The sequence below is a fragment of the Dermacentor andersoni genome, chromosome 6 (genome assembly GCF_023375885.2).
Source record: "Dermacentor andersoni chromosome 6, qqDerAnde1_hic_scaffold, whole genome shotgun sequence".
Taxonomy (NCBI): Eukaryota; Metazoa; Arthropoda; class Arachnida; order Ixodida; family Ixodidae; genus Dermacentor; species Dermacentor andersoni.
The window spans coordinates 76541654-76568091 of NC_092819.1; the positions used below are offsets into that span (position 1 = coordinate 76541654).

Sequence of the window (26438 nt, forward strand, 5' to 3'; positions counted from 1 at the left end):
GCCTCCAACATATAGCGCATGACCGCATTTGCACACAGTGGCATGTACAGCCATGCACAGCTATGGCCAGACTAGAGGAGAAGGCATGCATGCTCATTCCCTAGCACATGCTTGATCATATAACCTCCAACAATGAGGGTGCGGGCAGATGGCGCACATCAACCCACTATCCTTCACAGCTCACTCTCGCATGCTTGCCCTCACATGCTTGCACTTGCACATGCAGCATATGGTGTGTGGGCTGCTCACTATTCTTGCACTTGGACTTTATACAGCACATCACGATCACGGCAACAATCAAAATTCACCTGGAGTGTCCCTGTAATTGCTATCGCAATAAAAGAAACAATGTCAAAGTTTTGGCCTTCAGTTTCAGTGCCACACCATGTAGTTTCAAGCGCAAGCGTAGATGGCCCTATAAAAGCAGCGAGACGATGTTTGAAGCTGCGGGGGAACCAAGTGATGGAGGACGAAGGCGCCTGGAGGTGGAGAAAAGAATCGCCGCATTCGCACCCTTTCCGTTTCTGCTTCAATGCCGCGGTGCTCACTGTGTACGTTCGCAGCATCTCTTCTTTGCATTTGTACCACTTTTGCTTTCCCTGTAGCACACCAGGCATTGCACCTATCCAGATCAATGTAGCAGCGTCTGCGACCGCATTTGCACCTTTTCCGTTTATGGACCGACAAGATGTTGTTGCTCACTGTGCATGTTCGTGGCGTCCATAAGCTTGTGCGTAACCCGCATTCACGAAGTAAAATGTCACTAACTTTTTTGTAAAAAAATAAGAACTCACAGTAGGTAGGGCATTGCTTTATGGACAATTCAAGCTTACAAAACATACACTTGCTTTATACAGTCATGACAGACAACATTTAAGTACTGTACACAGGGGATGACTTACGAGTTCCAGTGGCCTGTAAAGAGCTTCAATGCAGTTTCACTTAAATAACTGTATCGCCAAAAAAGAAACCTGTGCGCCAAGGCTGTAACAAGTACCACCTGCTGTGTGGGTCGGCAGAATGTTTTCAACAATGATGGCTGATGCTTGGGATGCTACTTTCTTTTATACAAGAATTTGTTGAGGGAAATGACCTGACACGAGTGTCAGTGGGAGCCATTACAATGTTCAACTACCATGGGAATGATTGTCTAAACCCAACCTTGTTTTGAACCATGTACAAGCAAGGATAGAATATAATAGAAGATCATAACGCATGGCAAAATGTCAGTCAGCAGCATCTGATGTCAGGCATCTGGTGTTGAGACTGGCATTCGAGACTCCTGTTTGCGTCAAGACTGGCTGGCGTTTGCATCCTGCCGCCACCACTGATACAGCAGGAGGATGTCTTGCGGCGATTTCCAAGGCTTGAATGGTGGCTGCCTAAAGTTGTATAACTGCCATCCTTGCAAGTCAGATAGGACACAGACACCAGTCTCACCACCAGATGCCTGCCATTAGATATCGCTGGCTGGCATTTTGTCACGCGCTTCTGTGCTTCATAATATTTTGTCACCATCTATATTATGGGTATAAATGTTTCATAATGACATTCACTTAAAACGCTCTTGCCATTTATATATTAACTTTCTAGTAAGTGATCTTTATCATACCTGCAATCGCAGACAATCACCTAATCTTTTAAAAACGAACTATTCATAGAGATTGTCATTGCCAAAGGTATTAAGTTGGACTTAACGGTACATGTACGCTACACAACCTTTATTTTGTACATTGGAAATTCTTTGATATGCTGAGCCAGTTCCCAAAGTTAAGGTTTTATGAAAGATTGCAGTGATGCAAAGCAGCAACAAGACCAGGCTCAAAAACAACACAAGAAGTCATGGATACATTCTCAGTCAGTTTAGTTAAAATTGATCTAAAGTAACCAGAAATATGAAACACATGAGCACATGACGTGGGTGTTCACAATAGCCATTTTGTTGTGACAGGGCAGTTTTGCAGACCACACCTTCAAAGTACTGCTTTGAAGACACAAAAGCTGGTTTGCTAGGTAGCATGCTACAGTAAGTCATGCCACCATCCGTGCTCCGAACTTTGCACAAGCTGGAAAACCATAGCATTGCTGAGTGACAACACATTCTTCCGATTCACAAACAGCTCACGTCCCAGAATGTGCCCTTTCATACACAATCACTCCCATGGTGGCTAATAACATCTGCAGTGCCAGGCCTCCCTCTAGTAACAGTTGTATAAAACTTCACGGCAAACGTAACCACGTTATGATTGATGAAACGTGATGACTGATGATAACTGCACCCCAAGCAGAGCCATTCTGGGGTGAGGGGCAGGGCGTATGGTCAATGGTAGCCAAGCACATGCTACACTCTCATACCATTAGAGGGCTGTTTCAGATAAATGTGGCAGGAACTGCCGTACAGAGGCGCTGCTAAAAAAAACAATAAATGCAAGCAACTTGTCAGGCACTGCAAGACACTGACCAAATGACGATTTCTCCAAAAGCTGGCAGAAGGAGGACACAACGTGACAAGGCAAGAGTTTTCGCAAACACCTGCGCCCTTACAAAGTCCAAGTGCCATCCACTTGTATAGCGCCACAGCATATGAGACAGTACGAGGCTGGCGGCTGCAGTTTGACAATGAGCACAACACCACCTACTTATGGCAGACACTTGCTACAATGGGCAGTATCCCTATAACACCCAGCTGTGTCAACAAAGTCCCGAAGCATTAAATATAAACTTTACACACATTGCTCGGTAAGAATGGGCACATAGGTACTGTCATTTTACACCTTTTGCACAAATGTGTACACTGTGACAGAAAGGACCTGCTCCTCCTGTCATATGAAACCACCTTGCTGCATGCATGATGTAGCAGACAGCTGTAATGATGCAGGCCATCGCTCCGCACATAATATTAAAACATGTAGACAAAATCTTTTAGCCTATGGTTCTTTGACTGTCATCATTTTCTAAACATCTATAAGAACACACTTTTAACACTGATGCTGAACTTAAAACACTGGGGTTTGACGCAGCTCCTCCTCCTTTATGACACGAGGTTGCAGCTGCATGTTCTAGCATAAGCGTTGCCTATGAGCTCAGGTTCTTGCCTCTCACAAGACATACTTCAAGGAACAAGGAAACACCTGGGAGAAAGCCAGACGTGACCATGGTCGGGGATCAGGTGCACGGATGCTTTCCTGCAGAAGAATGCCAAGAGGACATTTGCAGATAGCTATAGAGGCAATCTGCTCTCATAAAAAAAATGGACACACAGAACACCTTGGGACAGAGTGCTTACTAACAAAACCTTTGACTGGTCATTTCAAAGCACTCCCACAGTAATACAATGACCACTAACTCAGCTCTTAGGCTTTATTGTAAGCAGAAGCAGGCTGAAATGGAAATAATGATGCCTGATTATCATTATTAGAGCCCCCTTGCACTCATGAAACAGCGTAGGTGCCACCTTACACAACCTTTGTTGTGTTGCAGGAGATCTATTAAACTATCAGTCGAAGATACTGTAAATGACAGAAAATTTTAAATACCAACCAGCCAAACAGCTGGCATAGAGTGTATGCATACATCAGCATTTGTAGCATCTGTCCTTCAGTGAACATCTAGCTGGTCACAAAGAAATACTATTCATAGCAAAAATAATGACCCTTCCCTCAAATGCTTGACTTTTCCAGTCAGTCCACCTCCACCAAAGCTTTTTCCTCATGACCATCACATCAGCATACGCTATAACTGAGAACCTAATCATGTAACCATATGACACCGCAATACCAGACAACATACCACAACATTCAAATGAGGTGCGTGCACCAATGTCTTACACCTATTATTACACAGCATAGCATCCACATGGCCACAAAGAACAATCACCCAAGTTTCAGCACCTTTCTTTCCTGGTTGACCTGTATCTGTCAAAACCTAATTTCAACAGCCTAACCTATGCACAGTGCCTGCTAAATAATGACAGGATGCCAAAGTACATAATGCACACAGCAGATTAATATGCAGTGCAAACAGTGATGGTCTGCACCTGCTTATTAGCAATGCAGCAGCATCTAGTCAATAAAAGTGAGGATAATAATCTTTGCCGTTGCATTCTTTCCCAGACAATCCACTTCACACTAAGTCTAGCCGTCAGCCATGCTGCAGTGACACAAATGCCTTGCACTGCCGAACGGCAGCTTCTCGTTAACTCATGTGCTGAGCAAACATTGATATTCTGCGTTCCTTGTATGGCAGTATGGCAATGCTTGGTCGATCACAGTGACAATAAAGAAGAAAAAATAAGCTAAAACAAACAGCAACCCATCCCTGCCTAATGTATTAATCCTTACAAAGCAATTAACTGTAACCAAACAATAGTCTTCAACTGCATCACCAAGGAACTAGCGTGCCTATGCTGCACTGGTGCTCACTGCAGTTCCTCTTTCAACAGACACTGAAAGAATGTTGCAGAGATTGAAACACAGTTCCACCGCAAAACCCTGCAAGAGTTCCATGGGCACTGCAACGTCAACATGCCACAAACTTCACATGTGGAGCACACACGAATGTCCTGGGCTCATCTTACAGTGATGTAGAAGAATTCAGTTGGTCACAGAAAAACAGAAATCAACCTATTATTTTTCATCCTTTCCTCAATCAATCTATCTGCTTTAACTTAGTCCACAGCAGCAGCAATGCATCACACGTGTCACTTTATGCTGCAATGGTGTTCGACGGTGGCTCCTCCTCCTCACCGGTGCCGGCAACATCGTCATCGAGGTGCTCCCCTTGTGACTCCTCGTGGAGAATGACATATTCACGGGTGCTGAACCCAAACTTGAGAACGTCCTGCTCGAGCAGTTCGACGTAGCGGCGAGGCTCAACTTGCTTGTTGTTGACGAAGGTACCATTGGCCGACTCGAGATCAATGACATAGGGTCGCACACGACGCCCCATCGTGCCGTCGTTGCGCGTGTATGGCACCAGCCGAAACTGCAACACTGCATGCTGCTTGGAGCAGGAAGGGTGGTCGATTGGGATGTCGGCAATCAGTCTCGACCTGCAAGAGATGGGGAGAGTAGACGACAGTGGCATTTTCCCAACCTCTCGCAGGAGTGTATGTTCGATCTCACAAATTCAGTAGAGTGCTGCAAAAGCTACAGATCCTGTGAGCCAATCGAAGCTGAAAACTGAATTTGCAGCTCAGATAAAGAGTGGCATGACCATAGTGACTAGTCCACTATTAAAGGGGTCCTGAACCACCCCTCAAGGCTTGGTGAAAAAACGCAGTTCACGGATAGCATACGCTGCTGTGAACATCTCAGCTAAATTTCGTAGTTGTGTGTGGCGCATGGAGCTTGCAAGTGGAGTGCGAAACCACCTTTTTTTCAAATGGCCTCTTTTCAACAGAAACCTGCTCCTCACTCTTTTATGGACGCTTTATTTTCTAATAGATATAGCAGATTCCCATATGCAGCTGCTACTGGCCAATAGCTGACATCAATCAAGCAGAGTGTTTGGATCAGTGCACGTCTTCCTACTGTTACTGTGTATATTTATTGACGCAATTTAATAAACAGGCTGAAGTAAGCGAGCATCTGCTTTCGAATTTAGATAAAACTACATACCTCCAGAAAAAGCAGACTTTCAATTGCTCACGCTTGGCCATGGCCGCCTGTGTAGGAAATAAACTTTAACCACCCTTCTTATTGGCGTCGTAGCCATCAGGTCTCGCTAATTTTTACTAGTTCTGAACGCTCTAACTTTGAAGCACGCAAACTTAAAGTCAGACCACACACATGCTTGCCAGCGCACACTCACTCCTGGCCGCTCCTGGTTAGATGCCTTGGCAGACTTCGCTTCGTATTGAGCTATTGATAGCGCTTCAAAATATGCAAGTTGTATGTGGCTACTATCCATAGGTCACGCTAGTGCAGGGCAAAGCCAGTCTGCACCACCTAGCATGGCCAGACTGGAGCATAGGAGTGCGAGCATGCACTCAAGCCCCGTCGTGCACAAAGCAAACACTGCGCATATGCACTACAGTGCTACAGTTGCATGTGGCTGCAGTCTTCTATGTGGCATTGATACCGCAACGGCCGCAGAGTGTCAAGAGTCCGCTGGCTGAGTGTGCTACAGCTCGCTGAAGACAGCCACATTTTGTAGGTCACAGGCCTGAAAACCAGTAGTGGTGTCTGCAGGAACACCCAAAATCAAATTTCAACTGCATGCTACAGTGACGTTCAGTAAGCAGAAGGTTGTGGGCATGCCGCTCTGCCGTAGCCTTCGCAGTGCAAGTCATTGAAGAAGGACCAGAAGCATGACGAAGGGAGTGTTTGATTGCCAGTAACTCCGTTTCTGCTGAATGCATTGAAGTAATTTTGGGGGTGAAGTATTTCTGAAATAGTCTATTTTAACTTCAAATGCATTTCTCAACTTTGATAAAAGTGGTTCAGGGCCCCTTTACTTCTTCTGGTCAACCAGCATTGTGTACCCAATGATTAGTAGCATACAACGAGCAAGCCGTGCTCCTCATCCTACTGGCTGATGCAAGGCGTAGCTGGCTGTACAATTGACTCACAAGTTGATGTGCCATCCTATCTCCAAACAAAATGCAGCCAGCTCAAATTCTTTGGAACAAAGATTATGATTATCGTGGCATATTCAGTAGCTTGCAATCATCAGACTTATTCAAGTCTGCAATGTGGAAACAATATATCATAGTAAAGCTGTTCTTACTTAATCTTGGGTCAAATTTTAAATGCGTAAGCATTTCTATGCTTATCCAATGAGAAAAACTCTGTCCGTCTTGTAAGACTATTGCTTTCAAGACAGAGCCCGCAGCAACGAGCTACTTTACTTTCATGCTGTTGTTGCTTCCACACGAACGAAGCAGTGAGAATACAGTGCTCATGAAGCTCTCAGCACACGCTGCACCTTGCCCCTTTTGCAGCTCGCCTTCAGAGTGGGCCCGGGCGTCCTTCTTCAACATAAACCAGCAAGAACAAAGTGCGTAAAGCTATAAGCAGTCGGCACTCTCTGCTCGCGCCGCAGATCACTTCGAAGATATGCTCTGCACGGCTCATAATGGTTTGACAAGGGTCGATAAGGCACTAAAGAGCGATACCGGCTTATAATGATCAGAACGTCATCAGCGCACCTGGCACCACCACCTGCAGTAGTTTGCTTGCCTCATAAATTCACCTTGCGCTACTTCCACAGCAGTTCGTGTTGCCACAACGCTGTTTATACTGCCTGGATCAAGTTTTGTAATATAGATAATGACTCCAGGCTGCATAGAGATAAGCAATTGGCACAATTCTTACACATACTTAGACAACTCCCAGAGGAGTTTCTGCCGTGAATTTTTTTTTTCTTCAGCTTCCAAGTTCTATACTGGAAGTCAATGGTAGCTACATTTTCAGACACCACGCCACTGTGCAACAGTCTGTGGAAGATAATTGAGGATTTTTACATATCCATATACAGTAAAAGCTCCATAATTCAATCTCGGTTTATTAAAAAATTTGGTCAATTCGTAACCATCATCATCAGGAAGCTTGGTACTATTTCGGCCCTATAGCTTTTCAGTTTCTGATTTTTCCCATGTAAACACCAGCTGCATTGCACGTGTCGTCACGTTTTCTCCACTGATGGTGTGTTGCGTGCATACAATTTCTGACTTCACTGACTACTTGAACACAGAAGCAGATTTGCAGCACCGTATGCTAAGTGGAAGACGAAGTCACTGACAGGGCGCCAGTAGGCGATGGCAGGAATGAATGAGCCCACTCATGCGCCTGTTTTAGCGATAGTTACTGGCTTCTTGATGTCATCCATAGCTTTGTTGATTATAGCAGTGGTGACTGAGATGCTGCGCATGATTAGCATGCTAGAGGTCATGGGTGGTATTCTCAGGCAGTCACTTTCGTAAGACTCAGAGGCGGATGTATCCGCATATGGCTAGCAAGGTTTCTGGCGCTGTGCCGTGCTCGTTATCTTTGCGCAGTGCCAAGAGTTCTGCCGACTGGATACTTTAACGCATTCAGCATGTGTCCAGTGGCGATTCTCACGAAAGTGAAACCATCTCCAAAAGTGATTGCCCAGTAACACCACCCCATTACCCTTGGTGCAGCGAACAGTATTAAGACATCCCCCATCAATGAATACTTCGAGTTTTCCTGCTGCATGGAAAGTAAACATGACATGCTTGTGTTGCGCAGTTTTGCCCTTCTTTTAGAGCACAACTCTTAGGAGTCTGATCCGGCATTGAGCGTCAGTGTCCCTTGGAGTTCTTGGCATAACCGAGCAAAATCAGAGCACAGCGGGGGATGAAAGACAGTGACAGCAAAGAGAGCGCAAGGTGGAAAGCAGAGAAGGAGGGTATAGTGAAACGAAAAAAAGCATAGTGCAGTGCAAGACAGAATCTGTGGCAACAACTGCTAGGAGATGGCACCGGAGTAGTTCACCGACTACACCATCAATAAGGCATGCGGCAAGCGCATCCACTGATACCCTATATGGAAACAAAGTGCTTCATGAACGAAGGTCTGTCTGCAGCAGCTGCTGTGAGTCCCGCCCACACATCACCCACGCACTGCCTCCCGTGATCTCCCAATTAGCAAGGCAGTCACACCACACTTCGCTCCATTTGCAAAGTGCTACACGAGGCAGATTGTCCACGCCAGCCACGCTACTCACAGCGTTTTCTTCCTAATAAAAACCGTGTACCTATATAACCACAACACAAAATATTGACACACATACTTCTTTCACTTATAGAGCTGCGCTCAAATTTCGCATCAAGGAGTATCGCAAACGTCAGTGAATTTTTTTCTTGGTTCTTTCTTTTTTTTTTTGGGGGGGGGGGGGTAACTTGAATATCCGCTTAGGTAATTTGAAGGTTTCTTGCAGTTTGGTAGACTTCGAATTAACAAGGTTATACTGTGCGTAATCTCCTTCATGGAATACAAGGTTCCCAGAGATGTTTACATGAGCAGCTGCATAGATGGTAGCATCATGTGGCACAATGTCTAAGAAACAGGACTACCATATATTCTGGACGCTAGTTCATGAACTAGGTTGCCACGGCAGCAAGTGAATCTAGAGTTTGCTGCCTGCTAAACTTGTCTGCGTGCATGTTTGAGTGAAAATTAACACATCCTTTTTTTTTTCCTGGTACTGTATTTACACAATTGTAAGTCGACTCGAATGTAAGTCGGCCCCCCCATATCGCATGTGACAGGGAAAAATGCAAAGAGCATACCCAAGGGTGCATTCGATAGCGAAAATTTATTGGTAGCTGGCATGGTCACTGGACTACTCGTCTTCACTTGTGCCACTGTCCTCACTGGTGCTGCCATCATCATCGCTGCTATGGTCCCACAGCTCGTCATCGTCCAGCGAAATTCCACATTTGGCAAACAACTGCACCACGACATCTTGTGGAACAGCAGCCCATGCTGAATACACCCAACCACACAAAGCCATCAGGGAAGCTCTTTTGACAGGTCCAGTTGGCGTAATTTCGTGGTCTTCTGCCGCCAGCCACTAGTTGTACTCACGGCGGAGCAGGTCCTTAAAAGGCGAAGATCCTGGCTTGTTTCATGACCATGTCGCACTTCACTGGCAGGGACCGATCACACATTTCAGCAACGTATGCCGCAAGCTTGGCCTACAGCTCCGGAAAGCATCCAGACTTCGGCCCGTGGGAAATTCTTCACTTGCCGTCACAGGTGAAAATTTGGTAGCACTGAGCTTAGTGTCACAAATTGGCAGTGGCGCGCTCCCCCTCCTCCTCTGTCTTCGACATTGGACTGGCGCGGCTTGCTACGTGCTTGCGCTCGCATTTCAGAGCACAAATTGGCGTGCGCCTGCTTGCGGCACTGGGCTTTCAAAAGGTCGTTCACTGCTCGCGCTAAAAGGCGTTAGCTAGCGTAGACATGCTTTTTGCCGTGCACTTAATGTGTAAGCACAGATAAGTGTGTGCCTGCTTTTCGCACTGGGCTTTTAACAGATCGCTAGCTGCTCGCAATTAAATAAAGATGAAATGCGCGTCGGCAAGCGCAGAATTGTTTTGCCGTGGCCTTACCGTGCATGTAAGCACACAGGAATGCCAGAAAACATACATGCAAAGGGACAGGAAACTACGCTTTATTTTTCCTTTGTGATGTACCTTCACACTGGGCTGCTGTGAACGAGCACTGGATGTTTAGTGCGCCTGGAGTACTCATGATGACTGAGGAAGCATGGAAGTAACACATAGCTGGCAGTCAAGTCGAACACGTCAAACTAAGAGCTATAGGGAAAAATAAATACGTGAGAGGTGTCTGCTCTTCCATGAACTATCGATGCTCCCCGCAAGTGCCGCTGTTCTGAGGGTGCCAGAATGGAACAGTGGCACTTCCATCAACTATCGACACCCCCCCATGAGTGTTGTGTGCACTGTAATACTCTCAAAAATGTTTAAAACCTTTACGAAAAGTGAACAAACGCGCGGGATAGCGAAAAGCTATGGGTAGGGCTATAGAGCAAACATAAAACTGTATCTACATTGTAGCTCCCCTGATATCTTGTTGGTCTCGATTTTTTGGCAGTGACATGTTTTGATTTCGAATGTAAGTCGACCCCCCCACTTCAGATTTTCAAATTTAAAAAAAATAGATTGACTTACAATTGTGTAAATATGGTAAGTCTATAGCAGCTCACCTACCTCAGCTGGAAAATAATCAGGAAAATATGGCATTATTGCGGTGGCCTGCCATAGTCTACTTAGCTGCTGATGTAAAATGTCAGCAGCAATGTTATCACCAAAATTTAGCTTCCATGACGAAAATAAACTTTATTGTGATGAAAACGCCTATCTAACAAAAAAAAATTATGCCTATCCCACATGGTGTGTGAATCGATGTTATGCAAAGCAGTTTTGGAGGTAGCTGGATATCCAGCATCGTTTGGAGTTTCACAAGGTGTTACCAGATGGACCAATGAGTTTGTGCAAGGAAAACAATTATGTATGTGAAGCAAGTTTATACGAAGATAGCTGCAGGACGACAACTATAGTATGACAGTGACGGCATGAAAAGTGATGCTTGTTGTTTTTCTACTCCGGCAGAGAAACGTTGCACTTGTTCCGCTGCAACGCGGGCCAATCCTGAGGGTGGTACAATGTCGCACAGTGTTCACCTAGAGCTAGATGCTACGAGGGAAAAACTGAGGAATGTGGGCTGATTCCAGAGGCAGCCAAATATAACAATGTGTCTCAAAGTGGTAGCTGCCACAAGGGAAAAGTGGGAGAAACTGGCATGCTCTTGCTTTTATAGCTAAATTGTCATGCAACGTCTATACTGATGGCTCAACTACATCAACCAGTTCTGGTGGCGCTGTAGTTATACCAAGAATGGGAATAACCCAGCGGTTCGAGACTTCCCGTATCACTAAGTCTACAGCTGCAGAGCTCGTGGCTCTCCGCAACACACTTCATACGATAAATGCTGAAAGTCCTCGAAAATGGGCAGTCTTTATGATTCAAGGTTGGCCTTACACGTGCGAAATCATGGAACTTGTTCATCACTTGAGAAAAAAAGGCCATGATATCTCTTTTCAATGGATACTAGGCCATTGCAGTATCATTGAATATGATGACGCAGACAAGGCGGCTCGGATGTCAAGCAAAGAAGACCGCTGCGTCCCCATTCCTCTCTCAAGGACTGACGCTGCGAGACAACTTCGCATTCTAGCATGCGCGCTCTCCTTAGCAGACTGGGAAAGCACACATACAAGGCGCACCAGACCTGCACAGACTAAACCCTTCACTGCAACTCAGACCTCCGGCCGGACTGCACTGATGCGAAGCGTCTCTTCTGTGTCTGTTGTGGCTGGGAGTTGCCTTCATGAAAGCTTATTCAGCATGAATTGGAAGGGCTGATAATCCTGCATGTGATGTTTGCGGATGCTAGGAAATAATTGACCACTTATTGTGCCACTGTCCTCAATTTCAAGCACAAAGACAAAGCTGCCGGCACTGCTCCCAGGTTGCTCGCTGGACCTGTGGCTGGGCCCTCATTCTGTGCAATGACGCTAACGGATCAAATTGCTCATGCTTGTCTTTGTTCGTTGAGTCGAACTGCCGAAATGGAACACGGCTGATCTGCCCACTGATCTTCGGCAATGCACGACGTTGCCGGTGAAAAGAAAGCACACTGCTATAGATTTGGAAACAAAGTGCTTCTAACCGATGAGGAGATCGTCGCGAACGTGCTTGCATCGGATAGCGACAGTGATGGCCACAACGGCAGCGCTGGCGCGGTAGGGCAGGCTGCCCCAACATTGTGCCCGCGGGAGGTCCTGTAGATAACTCAGTCCCTCATGGGCTTGTTTTTACAAGGGACCTTCCGTTTCACTGCGTGGAGCACCTGGATTCCATGGAGAAGGATGTCGGCAAGCTTTGCGTAAAGCAAACAAAGCCGACGGACATGCGGTTTTCTCGTGCAAGCCAGTGGGAAGTACGTGGCGAGATGCTTGTGGCAACCTCGTCTCAGCGTTTCTTCTGGATTTCTCAAGCTGAGATGCTGCCACGGCAACCTTCCCGCATATTTTAAATGGCGCCTTTTGGGGCCACCAAAGCGATGCCTCGGCGGGGCTCGCATTTCACTTGCTGCCCGTGACCCCTGTTTGCAGTTATAGCAGTGCCATTCTGGAACGCCGACAGCCGCGGCTTGTTAACAACACGCAGTCACAGCGTGCAGGAAGCAGAGTTAAACAGTTAAACAAGTCAACACAATCAGAGGCCGGATGGAGGAAGGTGGTGGGGAGGAAAACTGGCCTCCCCGCCATTATAGTTCTCTCAGAACAGCTATGACATCCCCCATTTTGATTTCTTATTTTCCATGCAACCCGGTTATAACAATTATCAATTATAACAATGTAATATTCGTGGCACTTGAATATAGTTATAAGTGGGTTCGACTGTATGTATACAGACAAGCTGAAACTCTTTTAATAATTCCACTCTTTACAGAGACTACTGTCAGCATTGCAATACAAATGGAGAAAAAGAACAAAAAGAAAAAAAAAACGTATAGCTAGGTGAAAGTAGCAGCTCCAACAAAATTTATGACTTTCCATGGCCAAAAGTGCCATCCTTGTATTTGTCCCTCCTCCATGGTTGGCGACCATGGAGGAAAGAAAAACTTACGAACTTCATGTAATAATCTCAAAGATGAGACATAAAAGATAAAAAATTATGCAGATCTCATGCACTGTGGGAATCGATGTAAGCGAAGCTTTCTGTGTTGGTTGCTTTGATTGATGATAATTAGTGGTAATGTTGATGGGGAAAGCTTAATTCCTTTTAACGGTTAGTTTAACACAAGAGTGGTGAGTTGACATTAAATGTTACCCTGTATGCACTACTGCTGTTTGTCTGCATAGTACACACAACACACAGAAAGGGGTGTTTGCTTGAGGCATTGTTGTGCGCCATATTTTATAACCTCCGAGAGGGTTGAGCATTGTCATTGCCTCACATGGCACATTGTATCATGGCAGAAGTAGTAGACTTGAATTGGATTATGGGGCTGTATGTGCCAAAACCACACTCAGATTATGGGGCAAGCTGTAGAGGCAGCTGTAGTGGTGGACTCTGGATTAATTTTGACACCGTGATGTTCTTTAACATGTCCCAAAATCTATGTGCCCGTGCGTTTTCTATTTCGCCCTCATCGAAATGGGGCTACCGCAGTTGGGGTCAAATCCGTGGCCTCTACCAATGTCATAGCTGCAAAGCTACCACGGCGGGCACAGAAGTGTTGATTTGACGGTTGACCGCTTCCGTAGTGTCGCCTGGACTTTGCAGTGCACTTTAATTAAGCGTAATTTGTCCGCTTGACATATTTGTGTGGTGTTTATTTTTCAGAAATTGCAGAAATGTACTGTAACATACCTTGAACTTAAGCTTATCCAGTTTCCCTGCAATTGCTGTCGTATAGTAGTAGGGTTCCCTTGCCTCCTCACATCACCTCCCCTCCCCGCCCTTGTATGGTAACTGCCTCTTCGCCTCCCTCCTCTCTACAGTTCTATCTACGTCTCCTCTGGACTCACACGTTAGTAGAACTCACACGTTAGTAGAAAGGGAAGTGCTGCAGTTTCTGCAATGCTTTTGAGGGGGGTCATGGATAATTACAGCTGTCAAGAGGCTAATGTGGCAATGCCCAGGGAGCTTCAGAGGGCATTGTGCGCATTCGAAGTGACGGGGTGAAATGAGTTTCCCACATCGCCTTTCCTCTCTGACTTGCTCCTGTCATATATATACACGCTCTGAACCTCCCTCCCGATGCGGTGTGCCAGACAGCAGCAGCCACAACAGCAGCAGCAGTGGGAAAGTCGAAGGAAGAGGCAAAGAATGCTTCGCTTTAGAAGGAGGAATAATTAAACAATCACACAAGCACATGACTGTGCACGTAATGGCAAGAGGTGCCATGTGACACAATCACACAGCTGGCAAGTTAAGCCAACTGAGCGGTTATAATGGACTAATTAGAGAGGTTGCACTTCTCACCTGCCAAGCAAGTAGGCACTCTGCCGGTGCAGTGGAATGAAGGGCAGGCTGACGTCGCCCTTGAAAGGGTAAAGCCGCCACCGGCGCTTTGGTTTGCGAGCTTCAAGTGGTTCGTTGTACTTGATGACTACGCCGTTGTAGATGTTGGTGTCTTCAGCCAGCTTGCCAGACAGGCCAAAGTCGGGCTTCACCGCCACCTGAGAAGAGAGGGGCAAATATTATTTTAATGTCACACACTCTCCTGGAGACACACAAAAAGAAACACCAAGTGGCTATGTCTGTCAAGGTGTTGGCACCCCTAGCTGAAGCTTCCGACTCCAAGACAGGCACTTGAACAAATGAGTCAACAAAAACATGGATGCCAGCCAGCAGTAAAGCCATGGATATAGTACAATTTATCACATGGGCTCCACACGCGGCACAGTTACACAGTGCTGGTGAAAAGTGGACACATTACAGTCTAGCGTCAAGGCGCAGCCAGCGAGACCAGCCGCATTCCGCATGCTTTCACATCACCAGCATGGCAATTAATCTCCCATTATAAATAATAATAATAATAATAATAATAATAATAATAATAATAATAATAATAATAATAATAATAATTCAGAGCCATTCACCTTTGAAGGTCGATGACCAGCGGAGCTGTATATATGGCGATAAATATGTTTATAATAAATATGTTGATAAAAAAATAAAAAACATACCACAATGAATTTCGTATTTCACAATATTTGTTATTTTATTTAATTGCATACTCAATGCTCTTTTTTATTTTTAACTTTCTTTTTATTGCTTTTTTTATTTATTATTTGGTCATCAAGGTGATTGTTGCTTTATGATCGCTATGATATACCAGTGGCTCTGTGGCGACAATGGAAAGTTCTTGGCCAATGTGAGGTCTACACACAACTGATGACATAGCGTGGGCACACCGATGTTTGTGTAACACTGAATGCCGAACTTTTCCAAAAGAAACGCCACGAACCACATTTCATCTGGCCAAGACACGTCTATGTGGAAATCACCCACAGTTACGATGGGAGTGAAGTCAGTAGCGGCGATCCAATCAAAGGTGCATATGCTTGGCGTTTGCAGCACGATCTTTGTCCATATTACGTGCGGCCCGCCATCACTGTGCACATTCCCGCTTCTGTTCACGATGGTGTTCATTGTAGGCGTTCGCGGCCTACCCATTGCACGGGTAGAAGGAAACTGAGATAAGATTACATGGTTTGCCTATAGAGCCCGTGACGTCAAACAACAATCCGTACTAAACAGTGTCTATTCCAGTTTTGCTTTCTTTATTACAATATATTTTTTTTCACAATACATTTTGACACTTCTCATGATTAAATGCAGCTTTTGCCTACCCAGCAATACGTTTTTGCTTCATTCGTTAGCTCTTTTATCTTTGGGGTGGCCACCACATTTTTGCCTATGCACACAAATTGCCAGGACCTAGCGCATAACAGCTCTGCTGTAATAGCAATGTTTATTGCATCATATACTGGGCATATGACACTGGGGACAGGCAGTAAAATCTGTCAGAAATGACAACTTGACAGAGCCACAAGCCCCCATACATTGACTGCAGTGCATCAGAAACACAACAGAACAATGTCTTTATATTATAAGTAAGGGAAGGGCACAGAGGAAAAAAAAAGTTACAAGGAAGCAAAAAGCACTGCACCTTGCAACACAAAGGAATATGCAACAAAGAACAGTGAGCACTTTCTTCTTATGATTTATAAGATACATGAACATGTGATACATTATTTTACTATACAATCAAAAATAGTAGACAAAATATGGACAGGATAGTTAAAAATTCGTACTGTAACTGGGAACAATACTGCGACAACAGAAAGGGAAAAATTTTGAAACAATTGTATCACATTGCAAACAAACTACGAAGTTTCCTGTATTTCATGTTTTCTAATTGTATATTTCTATCATTTAAACTATTTAATAGTTTAGGTAGTCTATTCTGCAGTGTTTGTAAATCTTCATTTGTTCTATATGTGCTCACTTCCCATGGATCTATGCTACAAGTCTGATAATTTGTAACATTTCTTTGTAAGTTGGCTAAGCGTTGTAGGAAAGAAAATGTTTGCACATTTTATCGAAGTTCGTTATATGGAGGTTTAACTGTAATCAAGCAAATGTGTCACAGGTAACATGTTGTATTTGATGAAGAGGCTGTCGGAGCGATAATACATAGGCATGTTTCCAACAGTCCTAACAAATCTTTCTTGCAATTTACGAATCTCGTAAATTTTCATGCATCGTGGTTGCCCAAACTAAGTGGCAGCAATTAACCCGCAAACAAAACAAGGTGTTGTATATTAGTACGATAGTGTTAGATGGCAGTATGCGGCAGTTACGGTAAGCAACACCAAGAATTTATGCCAGCTCATGCCATAGCCACTAGACCAGAGTGCATCGCATCCTAGCTCAGCCTGTTGGCAGCAGCAGTGGTGGTGGTGGTGGTGAAAAGCATTGCAACATCGCCGTCTAGAGTTTGGCAGCAGTGCAGAGTGTGCATTGAGTTTGCGGCTGCACCAGACGAAAAAGCGCTCAATCACTGCATACTCGTGTGCATGTGCTGTGTGGCAATAGCTGATTGCACTTCTGAGGGCCGCGCTCGAAGCACCGAACTACACAGGAGGCAAATTTTCGGCAATACTCGCATCGCCGGCAAACCATGTCTGACTTCGCCAGTCACTGCCAGGGGCACCGAAAACATCGGACCATATCTGCGCCTTACCAGCAAGCACTGCAACCACCTTCTTTATCGGTGTTGACAGCTGGGCGAGTTGATCATCGAAGCATATCAGTAGGAGGGAAGAGGTGGTGTTTTAGCCACCCTTCAATTAATCTTTCAGACAAGGAATACGCTCATTTATGCTCCACATGTAACACAAGAATGCGAATCACGCTGTTGTTTACGTATGCCTGTAATTGAGTGACCACCCTCACGTACAGAGAAAATACCACCGAAGTGTGGTTCACTTGCTGAAGAAGAAGGAACAGCAAATTGGAAGAGCTGCCCTATGTTGTACGAAAAACGAACGACAGGCACGGTGTACTTCTCTGTCTAACAAACATGCACGCTTTCTCAATAAGCAATGCAGTCAGGAAACAAAAGCTAGCTGCCAGCCAAGTAATGCAGGCGTGGCAAGACACGCATGAAAGGACAGAAAATGGGCAAGATGTTTGTGCGAAACAAAAGTGACAGAAGTGGCAGATGGAGCACGAAGTATTATTGGCAAGTGAATGAGAAAAGCATCTCGTTGGATGCACAGATGTCAGTGGCAGACACCAGGCCAGGAACAGCAGCAGACATTCACACAGGGACAAGCACTGCTCTCAGGAAACAGACGAGAAAACTTGCCGACAAGTTTTCTGGCTATGGAGGCAGCACAGCTACAGGGGCTGGAAAATAAGTGTATTACTGTGCCAACAGCACAGTTGAATTTGGCGCTGCTGTCAGTTTCCCTGACATCGTGTACCTTGTTAGCTTCCGTGAAGAAAGTCACGAGTGAACAGGTGTAAAGAGACCATGCCACTCACTTCGTCTGTTTTGACGGTAATTTCTTGCTAAGATACTATGCCACAAGTATTTGGGAGCAAGATGAGTGGCAGATCAGCACACAACAGAAGGTCAGCAGAAGAAAGTGACACCGTTCTGCTTTCAAGAGATGTGGAAACCATGTGTAAATACTGAATACTGAGAGGGACAGTACATAAACCATGCAATGATCTTACATGTACCAAAGCTTCCCTGAAACGCACTTGTAAGGTGACTTGAAACGCACATTGTAATTTGCCTATTGCTGAGTGTTTTAAGACTGCGACGGGAAACCGAAATAACATCGAGCTGGTGGGTGACATTCGAATGCGATGGTTATGATGCTGCCAGAGCGAAACATGATGCTCACTTCACGCAACATACATAGGGGAATGGCGGTGCATTTGGCTTATCGCCAAAGCTTGCAGTACACTTCCAACGGCACTATGCCCCATTTGCTGAGACAGATAGGTGAAGATGCTTATCACAGTAGGGTTGGGGATGATAGCTCCAGGAGAGGATTTGCTGGTACCGGAATAGAAAACTGAGTGCATGCCAGCATTTTCATATCAGACAGTGGGCAAGCCATGGCATAGTTGTAGAGTGCCCACTTCGGCTATGGCAGGTTGTGGGTTCAATTCCCACTGCTGTCAAGCAACCACTGGTTCTCAAATGGGCACAAGTGTACCCAGCCTGGCATTTGGCTTTTTTCACTGGTGAAGCGCTTGTGAAAGGGGCCTGCACCCTAAATTCCCGTCGAAACCCTTGTGAGCACAAAAAAAAGTGACGTTTGGGCCGCTCCCATGGCAGCCATTTCCCATGTGCTCATGATGTGCATTTGAGGCGCCACATGGGAAATGGCTACCATTGGAGTGGTTCAATCACTTTCTTTGTGTGGGTGCTGACGAGGGCCTCGACGGGAATTCAAGGCGCAGGTTCCTTTCCCAAGCGTATCACCCCCTGAAGAAAGCCGAACGCTAAGCCAGGGTACACTTGTGCCCACTTGAGAACCAGTGGATGCCCAGCAGTGGTGGGAATCGCAGCAGTGGCCTCACAGTAGAGCATCCACCTCGCATAAGACAGGTACCAAGCTCAAATCCCGGTGCCGCCGGAAGCCCACTGTTTTCGTTTTTTCTAATGGGCAGAGATGTTCCCCAGCCTGGTGCTTGGTCATCATGGGACCGGAACACTTAGAAAGGGGTGTTTGTCTCCAACCTGAAGGAGTGCCCCACCCCAATAGGTGCATTTTAGGCCACCACATGGGAAATGGCCGCCCTGGGAGCGGCCCAAACATCACATTTTGTGTGTGTGTGTATGTGCGTTTGTGTGTGTGCTCATGAGAGTCTCGGCAACAATTTAGGGCGCAGGCTCCTTTTCCAAGTGTATCACCTCTGAAGAAAACCGAACGCCAGGCTGGGGTACATCTGTGCCCATTAGAGAACCAGTGGGTGCCCGGCAGCAGGGAGAATTGAACGTACAAGCTCCTGCAGCCGAGGCAGACATTCAAACTAGGCCACAGCTGCAGTATATTGCGGGCCAGCTTCTGCAGCAGGCGACTACTGCTTTCCATTGTGCGTGCGTCGTGCCTTTTTTTGTTTTCATGTGATGTGGCCATAAGACGTGTCATGCAATTGCAGTTTGGCAATGTAGTGAACGTTGGTGCCGAAAGATTGTGTTTTCTTGGAACCTATGAACATAAAAGAGAAGTATAACTGTACTGGGTAATTTGTGCGATGAAGCTGTATACCTCTACTCCCCAATGCGTTTGTCGTGTCCGTGGGCAAAAACTCAACTAATCACAGCGAGAGGCGCGCGCCATGTGTGCTGCTCGGTTCCTTGTAGCACCACCAGATGGCGCTTGCCTCAGCGCATTCGCGGCGGCAGCAGCATCAGCCACGTGGGGGAAAGAAAAGAACTACCAGAAAGCTCACCTTCAGGCACAGCGTTTACCACAAGCATTCCCAGTAAAGATTACGGTTGCATAAGCTGCAGTTGCCGGGAAGTGGCAACTGTAGCACACAAAAGCAAGGAGTGACACTTTTGTATGTAAAAGAGCCCGCCTAACAACTGCTTTCATTTGTGTTCTAATAGCGCTATGGAAAAGGCAGGCATATTTAGGACTCCCAAAGAGCAGCATGAACACTGTGATCTGCGACGAGAACAGCAATGTCAACATGCACAACTGGATCATGCTCATGCTCAACAGGGTCCTGTTCAAGGCTACACCACATTGGTCTATCCGATGAGGTGATACCACAGCTTCGCTGGGCAACCACCTTCACAGCATGAATTGGAGCCCATTTTTTTATGTTCTCGATTGCAAACATCGGCACCGGGAAGTCATGCGTAACAGGATCGTATCAACAAGGTTACACTGTACTTTCTGGGAATTAGGTAATTATGGCACAAGAAAGTTATGGAAGCAAGCTGGTTCCATTATAGAAATAAGTTCCCTTGTAGTGCAATGTAGTTCTTATTTACCAATAAACAATTAAGTAGAGCCACAAGGCTGCGGCAACCTGTGCGGGAACTTTCAAATAGCAATGCCACCCGTCTTTTGTTCTTGTGTCCTTGCCGAGTTACCAATTCTTCTCACACAGCATTGGTGGTTGCTTTGCTGTTGCAGATGCATAACCTACAGCTCAATACAGCTCAAGTTAGAATTCCTCTTTAGCATACCTATAAAGTGGCTATGCGACGCCTTCTAAGAGAAGTATGGAACATATGTAGTATTGTCTTAAAGGGCACCCCTTCACAAATCTTTTACGACAGAACGTTTGACAGCAAAGCTGTGAAGGAGTTTTACAATGGTTTTAGTGCCGACACCACCATTTAACCACCTTTCCGCCATGTGCTCGATCACATCTCTTGCTTCTTCTCGCGGTGTTCTGCCATGCCACTCTTCGCTCTTTCCAGGTAACGTCAGCCTTTTCAATTTCCCTTCTCTTCTTTCTGTCTTCTCCACTGGATGCACATGCTGTCTTCGTTTCTTTTTGAGGTAACGGCTGTGCTGTCTGCACTGCTTTTCCGTATATTTCCCCGCTTGGTACTACTGTATATACTTTGGCTTCTTTTACACTAGCCTGTGACAGATGGCAGGCGATGGCATAGTCAATACGGAACGCAAGTGCAATGCAACGTGTGTCGGAGCCACGAATTTGTTTTGAAACGTAATGATCAATGCTTGCAAAATAAAAGGTATACCTAGCATATATCTAATTCGAATAGACAACTTATATGCAACTTTTTTTCGCAAGTAATTCGTAATCTCTTTAATGTACCCTATGTGAGCATAATTATCACCAATCAACTTTTGCACCCCCTTCCATGCCTCTGCAGCCTTGCCCTCTTGATCATTCAAACTGCATTCTTTGCAATGAAGCTGTGCAGTTTGTCACCCCCCATAGATTTGAGAATACGAAAAACACGTGCCTTCTCTTCTGGCTCCTCCTTGGGCTCCTTCTTGCCCCACTGATGCTTCTCCCCATCACCAGAGCGCCGCCGCTGTCGCCGCTTGTCCCTGCGTGGTGGACTGTCCCTGCAAAGCACCGCCAATGATGCCTACAGACTTGCGGCGATAAGCATTGAAACAATCCATTTCACTACACCTGCAAGCAATGCTGCTAACTGCACCAATGACAACACACTCATCACGCTGGGAGAAATGCTGAGAGTCATTGAGGGTGGCACACAAACAGCAGGTCTCTCTGTCATGGATTTAACAATGAGCCAACAAGAAAACCGTCTTCATATGGCCTTCTCTTCAACAAGTCCCCTAGTCACACTTCTTTCACAGTCACACATACAAAAGCAGCAACAGCACCGTTCACAGCACAGGATCCTGTGCACAAGAGTAGGGCTGTCCTTCTTTTTTCAAGCAACCATTTAAAGGGACACCCAAGGGCCACACTAATCCAGTTGAGAAATGGCATTCTTTCAAAACTACAATAGTTTGACAGAAGGAGGTTGATCACAAGTGGAAGAAATTAATTCCAAACTTCAACTCTATGTACACGTTGTTGGGCAAGTTGGTGCAAGTTGTACATGTTAGCACGCAACGCACATAAAGACAATGACGACAACGATGCAGCGTAAGCTTGACTAGCACAAGTGCGTTGTTATCTTTGTCTTAACCTATGCTGCACTGACACTAACATATATGACTTCCCTTATGTGAAGTCTGACCCGAAATCTCCGCCCCAGTACATCAGTACCACACCAAAGATGTCAAAGCATTTCTAATATTTAGGCCATCGTGTCACAGGAAAGGTTCTAGAATCTCGCTAGTATGAGTGCATTTCTTTTCAGTATCTCTTTAGCATGTTCTTAATTAGTCACGAATATGATTCACCTTTTGCAAGACTAGAGCATTTGAGCTATCACCTTGACAATGAGTGCTGGAAAACTTTTGGAAAGTGTCAGCAGCTTAGGCATGTTTTAGGACATTGTCTTGAATGTTGGTCTTTTTTCTAGCTTAAACCATTATTAATTTCATGGCACTTTTTCGGCTTGCATCACAGAGCAAAATCTGAGGAAAGCAAGGGTGAATGAGCAGGCAGTGCACCTTTAGCAAAGAAATGCTGTCAAAGTGTGCTAAATGCTCATGATACATATTGTACATGAATCAAACATTTTTTTTCCCCTTTTTGTGATCCTAAGGCTACTTCTCATTAGAATGTATTATATCTGGGATTTTACAGTAATATGTGCTTTGACATAACCTTACATCCATAAGTTGTAGTTGTAATATATGATGTAGTTATTCCAGAGAAGGCACCATAGGTAAAGACCAACTGAACTTCAAAATGTGTAGAGTGACAGTTCTATGACAAGTACTTGCACTTGGGATAGCTTCCACAGTGTTGCCTGGCAAGTACAAAATGGAGTTAGATAGATGTAGTGTTTGATTTTGGCATCTGGTCAAAGCTTTCAATTTCTGCCTAATGAGCATTGGCAAGATCACGCATCTTGTCTGGAGAGATGCATGCGTCTGGCAGTGAGGAAACACGCCATACAAAATAGCATGATAAACACACTTCTTGCCTCAAGGACGACTCATACTGCATTTGCAAAGTAGTTTGCTGTGCAGTAAAGTTATGTTGGAGTCTCTACAAAGGGTCCACAGGCTGCAGCTTCGTAACAGTTACTGCCTGGCTGTAGTGTCTGTTATTGCGAATTGGCTCACCGATCTCGATGGTTATCCCGGGAGTGGGGTGGCCTGTGACGGCCATCATCTTCGTGTTTCCGCCGCTTGTTGTCATTCTCCCTGCTTGTGCTTCTCCGACGCCGTTCATGCCTGTCTCTGTGCCTTTCGGGGTTCTCTCTGTGGCCGCTATCAGTTTTTGCAACCTGCACATGTGGGCCAGCCTGGGAGTGGGCAATGGAAAATTCCAAAAGAATGTTACTGGCAACACGGTTTCTTCCAGCACTTGCAAAGGCAGCGTTAAGTGTCGAGAAGAATAATAAACTGCACTGGCTAAGAGAGATGTAGAATGAGTACACAGACCAAACTTAAACGCTTCTGTAATACAATAATTATAAAGAGTTACTGAAGTAGTACTTCGGTATGACAGCAGGATAATGGTACCTTGTGCACAATATCCTGCACTCTTGATTCAGTTACAGCCCCTCTTTTACTTCCATGCATTTAGTGCCCTTGTGATGTGACACTAAGTACAACAAACAAGTAGGCATGTTTCATACTTTAATAATGAATAAATATCAAAATTGACATGCCCAACTCTGGCTGTAGTTCAGATTATCCTCAAAAGCAGGCAACAACAGCTGTAACAGAACAAGCTCAGCTTGTGAAGCTTGCAAACTCCTATCTGTCTGTTTCCGTGACTGTAGTGCTCATTTGTTACAGCCGACTGTATCAGTGACTTCAGTAAAAAAGAAATTTTACTGGTGTAGAGTAGCAAGGGTTTATTATCGAGAAATATGAAATGGCAAAAATCAGATCATACTTGGCAGTCGGATAAGTTGCCAAGACAAAGCTGAAAAAATTTGTGAGCTACCTCTACGACAAGTACTGTCTCCACACTTGTAAAGGTAGGGCAAGCATTCTCACCAAAGCTTCTCGAACAATAATATTCCCACTACATTGACTGGAGTTAAAGAATTCAAGCAGGAGCCTGACACAAAATGCTGACATTCTTTATAACTATTTGACGCATTAAAGCACTTGATGAATGCAGACATGTTACCGAGAACACAGAGTCAGATAACAGCATGTTGTTTGTGGAAATGAGTGCTTATGTGTGGGGCACAAGCATGCCACAGGAAGCAGTAGCACCATATATTCCATGCATGTTCTTTAAAATAATACTTCCTGCGCATTAGCGCATGGTGCACAAAAATGTTTCCGCTCTCTGTTCGTTTATCCACTCATTGAAGTTCCTCGGCATTCCGATTTGTGTGCATCCAGCTGAACATAAAGACACGCAACTTCTATATTCTTTTGAACAACGACAATGAACAGTAACTCTTCGCACAATACTAAAGAGACTAAAGAATGTGTTAACTGGCTGCTGCCTTTAAACGTTTCGCTTTAAGAGCCGACAATTCAAGCCGTGTTCCAAGTGCAAGTAAACAATCTTCCACGGCCAGTGCGCTTCACTGCCAGATCTGCTCTTTCAAAGCAACGCGATTTACAACATAGCGCCTCCATCCCCTGTCACGAGCAGCGGCAGTAAATAACGCTTTCTCCTGTCACTACGAGATTAAACAAAGACGCATTCGCTTGCTTGAGTGCCGAGCTCTTCGCTTGGCACAGACAGGTATTTAGGGATGCGCATTTTCCTTCAGATGTTCAGTCGAGCGCGATAAAAATTTAGTTCAAGGCGGTGTCACGGGCAGGCTATCAGCCTGTACTTGACACTATTTAAAAAATGAAAACGGCCGTCTCCCGGAGCAACACCATTTGCGATCACGCGACCTTGCTAGATCGCGCAATGCCGGCGCTAAAACGAGCACAGAGAAACGTAGGGTGTGTCAGGCGTCAAGCAAGAGCTCGATTCCATACGCTGACCAGAAGACGTGACTGATTACGGGCGAAAATCTCGCGGAGCACCGATTTTCGGCCACAAGCACAGGAAGAAACGCGATGATGTCGGAGCGTGCGTCTTGACTTGGATGACCATGCTAGCTGTTACCTTGGTGTGCTTTGATCTGTGCTCCGGACTAGGAGATCTAGAACTTCTCTTGCGTCTCGTGTCCTCTTTTCTCCGTTTCTCCTTCGGTTCACTCATTGTGACGGAAAGCGTTGCAACGGGATTCACAACATCGAAAACATCCTGGCGTCGGCCATCTTGAACATATTCCTGGAGCGACGCGAGCGACCCGCATCGTTCGGAAATGTCAAAGCGAAACCGAAACAGGCGCTTTCTGGGGTCACTAGTGCCTAGAGTGCAGTGCACTTTGACATTCTTGATGCTGCATCCATATTTTTTTTTTCTACATTTATATTTTTTAGTAGTACCATTCGTTCCTGCTTCTGCTATTGTTTACGCGTTCGCACCCAGTCGCAACTGCTAAATATGGAGGAAGGATGGCTAAATAAGCAGTTTGCGCCATTCCATTCCAGGATTGTTTCGTTTATTTTTCTTCGAAAGCCTGACAGGCTGCACTTAGCGAGAACAAGGAAAACCGAAGGGCCCGGCGTTTAGTATGACAAACACATATATGAAGTTAACGGACTATATGAGGCAAAGAAAAGTTTACTACTACTAGTACTAATTATTATTACTGTTGTTGTTATTGAAAGGTCAATGTTGTATTTTCTCTCATTTCCCTTTTCCTTTATGCAATACGAACTCCTTCGCCAATTTAAACGCATGTCTAGGTATATAAAAAGGAAAATAACAATCAAATTTTTTTTTGCCTACGGCTTTCTTGTCATCATTGTCAATTGTGGCTTCATATATGGCGAATGTTACATAAGTGTGACAGATTTCTCTGCATGCATATCGGCGTTATTTCTCAGTTTGATACAGATTTTGTACGCGGCGTTTTTAGGGAGGGAGGGGGTTAACTTCATTCAAGTTCTGTAACGGAGATTACGTAAAGCATTCAAACTTTAAAGGGGCGCCCTGACGTCAATTTTTGTAGTTCTTTTTGCATTCACATCAGGATAACACAAGAAACGCTTTGTTATTCAGAACTTGGAGGGTATAAAATGGTCGCACACGGCCCCTTAAAATAATACTGAAGTTACCTTCCGGTCTCTATATGACTCATGAAGCGTGTATCTCACCCATTGTTTCAGAAGTAATATAGCCGATACCTTCTTTTTTCTTATTTTTCGTTGTTTAGTCA

General features: G+C 45.2%; 2 protein-coding genes across 3 annotated transcripts in view; one reads left to right on the forward strand and one right to left on the reverse strand.

The window, feature by feature from the left end:
• Positions 1 to 26438, forward strand: part of LOC126522403 (NADP-dependent malic enzyme-like) — a 168853-nt gene that overhangs the window by 6712 nt on the left and 135703 nt on the right. The window lies entirely within an intron of this gene.
• Positions 1910 to 25913, reverse strand: LOC126522417 (smad nuclear-interacting protein 1). 2 transcript variants are annotated; one of them, XM_055066401.2, is made up of 6 exons: positions 25277 to 25913; positions 23308 to 23489; positions 21555 to 21660; positions 14549 to 14745; positions 4746 to 5050; positions 1910 to 3185 (listed from the first exon to the last, which is right to left on the reverse strand). In XM_055066401.2, exons 1-6 carry the CDS (start codon positions 25370 to 25372, stop codon positions 3166 to 3168), a joined length of 906 nt encoding a protein of 301 aa, XP_054922376.1. In that variant the 5' UTR covers positions 25373 to 25913; the 3' UTR covers positions 1910 to 3165. The 2 variants fall into 2 exon arrangements, with proteins under 2 accessions (XP_054922376.1, XP_050027126.1); XM_050171169.3 differs by lacking the exon at positions 1910 to 3185 and having other exon boundaries at positions 4607 to 5050; positions 25277 to 25911.

Bases quoted from the DNA above. Each gene is read 5' to 3' on its own strand.
- LOC126522417 (XM_050171169.3), bottom strand. From the start codon at position 25,372: ATGAGTGAACCGAAGGAGAAACGGAGAAAAGAGGACACGAGACGCAAG. The intron at 21,661-23,307 runs GTGAGCCAATTC...GGTGCTTTGCAG, and splicing joins CGGGATAACCATCGAGATCG to GGACAGTCCACCACGCAGGG. The intron at 5,051-14,548 runs GTGAGAAGTGCA...CATCTCTTGCAG, and splicing joins AGTGCCTACTTGCTTGGCAG to GTCGAGACTGATTGCCGACA.